The sequence below is a fragment of the Opisthorchis viverrini genome (assembly GCF_000715545.1).
Source record: "Opisthorchis viverrini unplaced genomic scaffold opera_v5_210, whole genome shotgun sequence".
Classification (NCBI taxonomy): domain Eukaryota; kingdom Metazoa; phylum Platyhelminthes; class Trematoda; order Opisthorchiida; family Opisthorchiidae; genus Opisthorchis; species Opisthorchis viverrini.
The window spans coordinates 782,354-793,590 of NW_008751866.1; the positions used below are offsets into that span (position 1 = coordinate 782,354).

An 11,237-nucleotide genomic window follows, 5' to 3' on the forward strand; every position below is an offset into this window, starting at 1 on the left:
GCTGAAGGGAGTTGGCCTAACCCGAGGGCGCAGGGAATAAGGCATTACTGTCTCATTCCTGATGCGGCTGCGCACAGCAGGTGCCTTTGAGCAGCACCTTCGGAACTTATCCGAAGATGTCACTTGTAAAAAATCTCTCGAGACGTACCAGGAATCATCGGACAACATTCGCTGTACGACGTGTCAAAAGATCGGACTTGGTCTCCTCCCAAGAGAACAACGTTCCACATGTCAACAGACGGATCACAAACACAGTTAATTCACGAAATGGTCGAAAAGCTGATTAAGCTAAGTGAAGGCGCTACACGCAGAGCGACGTTGCCGAAGCTTCAACAAGAGCAGCTGAGATGCTGAGGATGAGTTCGAACCACGAACCTTCCAGTCAGTAGCTTAGCACCTGGAGATGACATCTGTAAAAAGTAAACCAATACTGCTTCACTGACTGTAAGCGGAACCACAAGCAGATTGACCAAGGAGTTGGGGAAACTCCCGTGTGCAACAAGATGTAGTTGAATCTCCTTGATGCTAATTTCAACTATCCAACGGGCCAGCTATTCAAGGATCCTGAACAAACGTGCCCCATGTCTGGTGGACAACGACCTGTTAGCTCGGATGCTCCGGAAACAGTACATCCGATCACAACGCGACCGGGGTTCCGGTCCCGTACCTACCCAACCGCACCAGGCTGGCAAGTTTCCACATGAGGCGCGTGGGGGCCGAACAAAACTGACGCGCACGGTTGGCGGTCTCGTCGACTAGAATAAGTGGTTTTTGGCATCAATATGAGGTCGCCTAGTTGCATTCGAGTTACTGGAACACCCCGTAGACATCAGTGGCTACTGAAGCATGAAGGGAATGCCACCGAACCAGGTGTGTTTTTTATCACCTGCAGATATCGTCTACAAGCCGTGAACACACTGCTGTTATTCACGACAGACTTGAGTGAAACCTGGAGGATCAAGAGGTATGAAAGATGTTCAACGAGAAAGTATGCTGGCCAGCAATCTTCAACAAAGAACTCAACATTTCCCACCACCCAGACGCCACGGTTGCTTCCCACCGGTGAGTTAGATATCGGACAGGTGAACCCACAAATAACAGCCCGAGATTGAGACGAAGTAAACGGGGCTGGTTTCAGTAAGCAATCACAAAACTTCGAAGATGCTTTTGGCCAGTGTTCTGTGTTCTAGAAAGAACATGGAAGGGAATCGGTGAAAGTTTTGTCAAGTGGATTAGTTGTAGGTGAAATGCAGTGAACAATAGCGGAATAGCATAATACAAGAGTACCTTGATGAAGCAAACTTGAAATCGGTCAGCCAAGACCCCAAAATACATCCGCCACAATCCACCACCATCTACCGTTAACCTATTTGGTTTCAGTCAAACGCTTCTATTCCACCGATGTCCTAAGAAGACAGTTTACACCGCCCGACAAGAACGCAATGATCAATGCGGCACACGACGAGCGTAGAAAAAGAGCGGATAATAGGCGATCGATTAGTTTGTCTAGAAAACAGCAAATGAATCACCTTCAACTTAGTTGACAGACTTCACGCACAGCACGTGCATCCATATTTTTGGTGGAATCGATTGGATCGACGTACAGATGTACAGACGAGACAGAACTGGCGATGATGACGAAAACAGGCTGGATACTTAGCCAGAGACAGGCGTTAATCCATATTCCACTCAAGACGATCGAATAATGTATTTGTTCAATTGTTCTAGATTCACACAGGTGCACTGCACCTTTCTCCAATGTATGGTTTTTATGTTTGAATGCAAAGTTGTTTGCAAATGAGTGTATTTAGCCAAAGTTTGTTTTTTGTTAGCAAGAAACATGGCGAATAAGCCCAGCGCAGTTGCATCCATTGTGGGCAACTGACATGACCATCTTAGGTAATGCATCATGATCTACGTATTTTCAAAAAGTGGCGACAGAAAACGAAATACCTGGCTGGTAATGAATATTGGCTGACAGATTAACATCACAAGCGGGGGGGGGGGGGTGAAACGCGAAGAACAAGTGCAATGAGTATAGACGAAGAAACACGCAGGGGATAAACTCGAATCAACCGGCTCTCTCATTGGTCAGACATCGGGAAGTTAGATTTTGATACGTGCCATAGATAAGCACGTGGTATATGGTTCGAAATAAACGGTTTTTCTGTGGTACGAGGTGAAATCAACTAACTGCTCAATTACACTGCTGAAAAAGGGATGCGGACTAACTCTGAGGTAGACAGCAATGGATCCAGAGGAATTCCGAGCGCTGATTGGTCCGTGGCTAAGTTCGCGATAACTCAGGTCTAGCCAATAGATTGAGTGGATCCCAAGGTCAGGTGATCGGCATCAATCTTACGGTGATATCCGAGTAAATTTTGATTTGCGACGCTTTCCACAGCCAGATCCGTGTGAAATGAGATACCTGGATTGAGTGCAGGTGGCAATAAGACACTCTATAAGCGGTTAAAACGAGGTGTTGTCGTGACATCAGTTTGTCTGTCAAGGGAAGAGTTTACACGGCGGTGGTTCGATCCATGTTGTTTTATGGATCAGAGACGCGGCCCGTACGCGCAGAGAACATACGGAAGATGTCAGTGTTTGACCATCGGTGTCTACGAAGCATAGGTCGGGCCTGGTGAGAACGCCATATTAGTAAGGCTGAGGTAGGACAGATGGTCTGAGGAAGAAGGAACTCTCCCGCGATAGATGAATTACTCACGCTGCATAGACTGCGATGGTTGGGTCATGTACTCCGCATGCCAAAAGACCGTCTGCCTCACAGAGCTCCTTTCGCTCAGCCCTGTGCTGAGTGGAAGCGACCTAGATGTGGACATTGTATGACCTGGCTCTGAAGTACGAGGAAACTAAGCAGTAAATTTAGTCGGGTTGGCAACTGCCGCCTCCCTGGATGGGAACCCGGGGACTCAAATCGCCAGTGTTTGATGACATTGGCGGAAATGGCCCAATCACTAGTCAGTGGCGGTCGTGCATCAAAGCTATCGCCTGCACTGCGCAGCTACTCAATTTCCGAACAAATTGAATATGCCTTCGCCTTCAGGGATTGGTCGTATGTCCCGTTTTCCGGTGATCGAGACTGTGGCAGCTGGAACCCATGTGCCAATGGCAGACGGATTGGTCGTATGTCCCGTTTTCTGGTGATCGAGACTGTAGCAGCTGGAACCAATGTGCCAATGGCAGACGGTTTGTAGCTGATAAATTGACTTATTACTGTGAAATTCATATGACAACGATCGTAAAAAATCGTCCAGCTGTAGCATCTTTTCGGTGCCTAACTACCACGTCACCCAAAGGAAGCACGAGGACTGAGATACTGCCAGGTTGCCAAAGCCTAGACAGGGAGAGTCGAGAGGCAGAGGTCGGACCCGGATCAAGGATCTTCCGGTCAGTGATAGGGTGCGATTTCGGCTGACAAGTTCAAACCGTGATTCTGCATCTTCAAACAAGCTGGTAGAGAAAGTACCGGCTGAAAGGGTTTCTTGACAATTCATTTGGCATCTGTGAACATGCGCCATGCTAACTAAGTTGGAGCATCAACAAATCGTGTTGCTATTTGTTACGCTGTTCGCTGAGTTTTTTTTCGCAAACGTTTGGTCACCGAGCGATGTGCCGTAGTTTGATAGTGTACCAGTGTGTGTGCACGTTTACATGCTAAACCGCCATGTCCTAAACCAACACGAATAAGGAAGCGAAGCGTGGAAGGTAGATACGCCCGCCAATCGAGATCGAACGATTGGAGTAGATGCGACGCACTAGTGCTTAGAATCTGAATTGCTAGTGATGCTAAGAGAAAAAAGCTTTCTTTTTTCGTCGCCCCCAACTTTTGTTTTCCACTCATGGGTGTGGAAGCAGAAGATAGACCGGAAGAACTGTTGTGCTATCCGGTCGTGAAAACACCCTCAACTAATTGACGCTGACGAAGGAGCTCGTTCCAGGAGATCGAATCAACCAACGACATCAAGGTGGTAGAGACTTTGTTAGTTCATTGAATGATACAAAGTACGTGGTAGTATGAGGCTCACCTGAATCACAGGACGTGACGGGTGAAATGGTCCAGTGTCCACTTGCACAACACACCTGAGCGATCTCGAACGTGGTTCTGGTCTGGTATTAACAAACGAAGAATGGAGATTTCGGAACGTTATGGGATGAGATAGGGGAAATTTATTTTTAAAAAAGGAGAAAATAGGCTAAAACAAGCAAGCAAACAAAAAGAAACTGCGAAATGCTCCACTGTTTACTGAGATTATACATAAAACCTGTCGATGGCACACAGAAATTCATCACAATAAGCATAAATAGCGACATTATCGTTAACACTACCATACTCGTGATCCTAAAAAGCCCCATGATGTGAAGGTGAGAGTAGAAAGGAAAAGAACCTGATGTAGCACCCTTTCGGTGCCTAGCCGCGATGTAATCCGAAGGAAGCACGACGGCTGAGATACTGCCAAGTTGCCCGAGTCTAGACAGGGAAAGTCAAGAGTCAGAGGTCGGGTTCGAACAACGGACCACCCCCCTTGGTCAGTAAATTCACGATGCTCTAGCCACTTGAGCCATCTCGGAGATTCCTACATAACCAAGTGCTATATTGAAGGTGAACTGTTGTACCGCTGGATGATTTAAGGTCGTTTCGGGATGTAGGAACTTATGCTCGTAAGCATGCTCAAACAGCGTACATGGTTGTTCGCTGATCAGGACAATCTGATCGCAAGGAGACATTACCAGCGCGTCGTTAGGGAGCGCAGCGACGGGTCACAAGCAGGGCCACGCTTCAATCCATTCCCGAAAAAAAAACGCATGGATGACGTTACCTCGACGTACGTACATGGTTGTTCGCTGATCAGGACAATTTGATCGCAAGGAGACACTACCGGCGTGTCGTTAGGGAGCGCAGCGATGGTTCACAGGCAGGGCCAGGCTTCAATCCACTCCCGAAAAAAAACGCATGGATGACGTTACCTCGACTGATTTCGAAATGTCTGCCCAACGCAGTAGACAAACCAATGACCGGAAGCACGACCTACTAATCATGTCAATTCGTTTTTCGTTGGGTACTCAACACAAATAAAAACTGCGTCAGAAGACAAAAGTCAGAATGCGAACTGCGAACAGCGAAATGTCGCTTTCCTCACCGTTTAATGCGAACTGCATACAGCGAAATGTCGCTTTCCTCACCGTTTTGGACGTCATGTTCTCCACAGTTAAACTCAACAAAAGGTTGCGCACATCGGACACAGAGCTAGATGTTGCCAGAGCCTCGAATCGCAATGATGGCTGAACCTCGATTTCGAAGAAATGGCCGACAAACCGGGAGCTGAAATGGAAGAGCATAGACGAATTTATTAGGATCAAGGTTTGGGACCCCCTCAATCTGTCGGATCGATGATGAAAACCCCAAACATATTGGACTTTACAAGAATGTAAACAAAGGAAACCACTGACAAGGTTGCTGAAAACTCTTCAACAGCTCACGATCGATTTGGTCCTCCAACTTTGAGTTCATCAAGTCGGCGCAGTTTCCGTCTGCCTGATGAGCCCTAAGAAGGGCGAAACCGGTCGTGGGGGGATGTCGAAGGGTTTTCAGCAACCATGTGAGTAGTTTCCTTTATGAAAATATACTGCGATATCTCGGATATCGTACCCACTGAAACATGAGTCGGCCCTTGTACAGGACATTCAGCTGAGTCTCCCGTGAAAACCAAACTTATATGCAAATGAGTGTGTTTGTTGAAATGCAAACAAAGGTTATCGCAGTGTGTTAACAAAGTGAAGGGTTGGTTAGTGCCACCCGTATAATCGAGACCCTCAAATTATTGTCGCCACTTAGAGATGGCAGATTGCATAGGAGGCTTTGGTAGAGGATACAACTTACAAAATCAACTGTTTACGGAGGTGGCACATTAATTTTGACGATCAACAAATCCACCAGAGAAAAAGAGAGCATTATTACAAAACAAAGCACGTCTAATCTGGTCAAATCTTTTGGTAAGCGGAGTTGCAGGTCAGGACATTAAAGCGACATGAGACGAACGACCGACAAGGCTTCGGGAGGGCAAACGAGAAACAAGGAGCGGCCGACCTAACTGCATATCCATCGTCTGCCATGCTTAGGTATCACACAACCACTTTACGGTGTAGTTCGACTGTAAATCGACACGAGGGTCAGGTGGAGTTAGTCACATCCAGAAACGATCACCCAAACCCTATCTGACAAAATGATGTAGTGACTCACTGGATAAGCGCTGGTCGTGAGTCAACTCATCAAGCGGAAGAGACGGCAGTTACACGCGATCCACGAGAAAAGCCAATCTATGGGGAGACCATTAACACAGTCTCCGATGATAAGCTGTTTAACCCAACTGGTCAGTTTTACCATAGTTCAAGAGAAGCACTGATGTCACGTCTACCCGGAGAAGGCTGAATCACCAAACGATGAGCTGAAACAACACGGGCCGCGAACGGTAGTAGCGCGCAATAAACCCAATTAGTCAGCTAATGTGATTACACACACAAATGGAATGTGAAAAGAAGACACCTTGTGCCGTCAGGCGTCCTCTGCTGAAGTTTATAGCATCTGATAGCTGTTCACCTGATATGCGTGTCGTGTAAAAGGTGCTGTCCTCGAGCAGTGAACGTAGCCGGTCCAGCCAGTGGTGTCCTGAGGTTAGCCGTTCTTAATAGTAGAACATCACATCGATTGGACGGATGTTACATGCGGGCTAGGGACAAAACGAAGGCGTTCCTTGATTAGTCAGAGTGTCAATTAATCAAGATCAGCCAGTTATAGCTCGGCGCTTCTCGTTTTCTCGCGGAGATTATGGCGTGACCTTGTGAAATACTTGGCAGTAGCCTTATAAATGCACTTGTAATAACCTAATATCTCCATAAAGAGGCTGCCTCAGGCTGCCGTACCTTTTTGTGGATGAAACCTCAAACCAAGGACCGACACTGAAGGAGCAACACCTTAGGCAGAACACAACTGGCGACGGGAATTTTGGAGAGCGCTGCCTGTTCGGGTCCATTTTACCAATTTGTGAAGAACAAACGTGCAGCTGGTGCGGTACGGACTGGTGAGTCATTTCGAGCCCTCACACCTGAGGGGAAACTTGGCTTCTGATTGAAAGCATCGGATAGTGTAGGTAGCTTTTGAGGAATCGAGTCGTTCTGGCCGGTCGGTCATCTTGAGCTGAGGCGGCAACAGTTGCTGCTTTGGTTGTTCCAGGGGCCCTAGATTTTGACGTTTCAGCAACATTTGACACTCCTTCCCCCGATTTTTTCTTATTATTTTCCTTCTCCTTTGGATTCTTCAGACGCAACGAACCGACCATTTGAGGGCTGTTGTTGGGCTTTCACCAGGTGATTGCTTTTGACCACAAATCGGTAACGGTAGTCAGATGCGCCTCTGTGGGTTGACGGTGAACCCGCCCGTAGCTGCAGAGGTTTAACGCTCCTCTTCAGCCACGGCCATTGCCCGAGGTGTTGGTGGTGTGACAGCACTTGGTTTCTTGTTGGGTGGTCGGTGCGCGCTCGATTCTGTGGTGAGACAGGGGGAGCTGCAAGTCTTGAAGCACTGGCTGTCTAGGTCCATACTGGTTGAAGTGCCGTTCTCAACCGGCTTTTGAGTGGATTCTAGCTCTTCCCGTTTATTACGAATCTGCTTTCTCAATTCAGCCTGATGTCATTCCTTAGTTTTGGTTTTCCGTTTTAAAATCCAAGTCAGTGGGATCATGTTCTCCTCAGCAGTGTCGCAATGTTTGTGTTGATTACCAATGCCTCTACCATTCATCCGACGTTTCCACAACGGGAATTTTTCCCAGACTTTTAAAGGATGGAGGGGGCACGACAACTTCATCTAACTTCTCCACACCATGGAAGCACCGAGAGAGGTACAGACATGTGCATATATATCATCCTTTTTGGTGAACAGCATCATGTCATTGCCGATTCTCAGTGAACTAGATTTCAACCCATTGCCATACATACCGATGGTTGAGTATTCTTCTGACTTCGTAGATTTTCCAGACATGGTCACATCATCTGGAGACCTCCCACAGGGTAAAGCAGGACAAAGAATTTTCTCGGACGGGACTATCTTTATTAGTGTAAAAAAATAAATCATTCAGCTGTGGCACCCTCCCGGTGCCTAGCTGTCATGCCACAAGAAGGAGGCACAAGGGCTGGGATACCGCCTAAGCATCGACAGGGGAAGTCAAGGGGCAGAGGTCGGTTTCGAACCACGGACCCTCCGGTCAGTAAATTCGCGCTCTAACCACTTGGGCCATCGCGCCCCGAAATAGTGTATAAACCGAGCTAAGTGACTCCAGCATCTCGGGAATTGTAGAGGAAGACACCAAACCGCATTTGGGCAGTAGCGGCGCAGTTGATCCAGCCACAAATAACTTCTTACTGGGCAAGTACAAGCAAATCCAACATAGAGTCAGTCACCAACAAGGGTACCAAAACACCCGGATGGAGACTATCCATCAAAAGAAGCCAAAGACGGTGTATAGCGGTGAGAGGATCCTCGTTCTCAGATACTCCAGTTTGGATGTAGATGGCGGGAAGACTGAGCACGCGCGTGCCACTCGCTATGAAGCAAATTTAGTAGTCTGATCACTTGGAGAACCTACACAATCGTGAAGCTGTTGAACGAGCCAACCCACCAAGCTTGTAGTCATTTCGATTACCATTGAGAAAACTTTCGTCATCGATTTGCGCATCCACATCAACTAGCTTGTTGCTTCTGGTACGTAATGAGGATTGCAAAGTGTCTACATATCGGATACTGTATATAGCCAGGGATGATTAATCTAATAGATGAAACTAAACGAGCCCGCAACATGGTATTGGTCCAATAATATTTCGTAGAGCGGTTTCAAACAAATGGATAACTCCATGGCGTGAAGCTGAGGCAAAGACAGAAGTCATGACCGGTAGTTAACTGAACAAAGATCTCGTGTTGAATCCATCGACGAGATCTGCATGTGCTTACTCGACAAAACTGAAATGACGTGACCAATAGCCCATGTGGTTAGAGCGCGAATTTACTGTAGCATGACAGCTAGGCACCGAAAGGGTGCTACAGCTGAACGATTATTTACTATTAGTATTATTCAACTGTGTATGCCGCACACATGCCTGTCCTCTCATGTTTCGAAATGTCGCAGCATAGTTTTAGAAAGTGCATGTGCACACGTAGGTTTTGTTTTGCAACGTGACACTATCTCTGACTGGGAAATCACAAAATCGTCTGAGAGCGATTTGAGTACAAACCAGTGGGTGAGAATGTACACGTCGCGCTGAAGGTCGGACAGTCGTCCATCAAACGATAAGACGCGAAGCCGATTCCCGCACACAGTTCTACCACATCTAAATGCTCGAGTTTCTTTAAGAACCATATTTACTTAAAATCATCTCCAAGATTCTACCGTAATAACACAAGACGCCAGTGCAAAGCGAGGGATTGATTGGCGGTCTGTTCGCCGAGCTTGGCAGTTGGATTGCAAACGTTTCATCACCAATCGAGGTGACATCGTCAGTGCGGGGTTGAGTGGGTCTCGCTCAACCCGCTCAACTCCGCACTGACGATGTCACCTCGATTGGTGATGAAACGTTTGCAATCCAACTGCCAAGCTCGGCGAACAGACCAACAACCGAACAGCGCACCCACAACACTGCTAAGCGAAGGATTACCTGACCTATTCCAGGGATAATGTCATTTCGAAGGGATTAAACGATGGTTTGTGACTAGAGGGTAACATTATTGAGAACGCTTGATAAGTGATTTGTGTGCCGCAGTTTGTTTCTCTTTGCGGGGCGCTGAACTCTACTAGTAAATCATACACGAGGACGTGACTGCTGCGGAACCCTCGGAGGAATGGCGGTTTTGAAGATTCCTGTCCATCGAAAACAGTCATTGGACGGTAACACGACTCCAAAGGAAAACAGGGTCCAAAACAAAGGAAATTAAGCAATACATTCATGGAGGTGAATGCTTACTTGATACCGTGATAGGTCGGGTTTGGGTTGGTGGGTGAGTAGTGAAAGACCAAGTGAACGGTTCGTGTCTGAACTACGGTGGAATAATTCACCGCAGAAGTAATCTGGTGTGATGTGGCAGGAGCATGACGATGGCGCTTGTGATGGCGGCGATGAGGATTTGTGATATGGGGAGCTCGAATCCACATGGGTAGAGAGTAAGACGATCGGGCAGGCATGGATTGATGTTCCGAGTCAGCTCCAGTCTCAGGGAAAGACACGTCCAACCAAGGGTTGACAACTGGGTGAACACATGAAACAGGTGAGGTGGCTGAATCTGGAGGCTGAAACAAGGAATGGAAACCGCGTGTTTCGTAAGTATGGATAACTGAAATGGTGCTGTATGAAAACCAAGCCACCAGCTTAGCAATCTCGGCATGTTTGAAAAAAGTCAGAGACGAGGTAAGTTTCAAGACACATTCGAATGCCAAAAAACTTACTTGATCAGGATCCCTCCCTAAGGTGTCACCCGATCCACAGGTGACAAATCCAGGCCAGTTGGAGGCTAGCCGCAGTGTGGTAAGGGGTTGCGAGCTGACATTAGCGAGGAACAGGTCCAGATGGAATAGTTGGCCTTGAAGCAGTTTCTCTGGAAGGTCACTAAAAGACACCTAAACCAGGTCGAAGAACAACGGCAACAAGTGAACAAACTAGATTCATAAAGTAGAACGCGAATAGATGAGAAATTCTATTCGGGATGAACGAACAACAGTACAGAGAGTACAATCGTCCTGAGCGTGCAACCCACGAATTCTGATACGGCATTGTTGTCAATGATGCCAATGATGAGGGAAAGCACGCAAAACTAATGGGACAATTAGCTGAGCGCATCCTGTCCTCAGGATGATTATCACCACTGGCGGCAATACTCCAGAGTGTTACACACTAATGTTTGACTAACAACAAACAGTGGAAGCGTAGGAATCCGATGCGAAGAGGCTTGATTTCCTTAAGGAAAACGATCAATAATAGGGTGTCTATGCCTTTCGATAGCGTGTCGAAATGAGGCGCCATCAACATACTTTGCGAACGTCACTCGCCCGGGGCACAACGACAGGCGAACTTTAGCCAGATAGCCATGTTAGGAAATGGCAGTATGCACGGGTGCGTTCTATATTCTGTAGGGTTTCTAACCACCTCAGAGCCAGATCAGGTGGGCCATAGTCAGGAAA

At 47.3% G+C, this 11,237-nt stretch overlaps 2 protein-coding genes across 2 annotated transcripts in view; one reads left to right on the forward strand and one right to left on the reverse strand.

Moving 5' to 3' along the window:
- Nucleotides 1-11,237, reverse strand: part of T265_08277 (hypothetical protein) — a gene marked incomplete at both ends in the record, with an annotated part of 74,593 nt that overhangs the window by 26,063 nt on the left and 37,293 nt on the right. Inside the window, 4 exons of the mRNA XM_009174025.1 lie at nucleotides 4,047-4,128; nucleotides 5,203-5,341; nucleotides 10,027-10,349; nucleotides 10,506-10,676. Of these exons, the coding sequence (XP_009172289.1) occupies nucleotides 4,047-4,128; nucleotides 5,203-5,341; nucleotides 10,027-10,349; nucleotides 10,506-10,676 (715 nt within the window). The remainder of the gene's footprint in view (nucleotides 1-4,046; nucleotides 4,129-5,202; nucleotides 5,342-10,026; nucleotides 10,350-10,505; nucleotides 10,677-11,237) is intronic.
- T265_08276 (hypothetical protein) lies at nucleotides 523-759 on the forward strand (the record flags this gene model as incomplete). Its single annotated transcript, XM_009174024.1, has 1 exon — nucleotides 523-759. One exon carries the CDS (start codon nucleotides 523-525, stop codon nucleotides 757-759), a length of 237 nt encoding a protein of 78 aa, XP_009172288.1.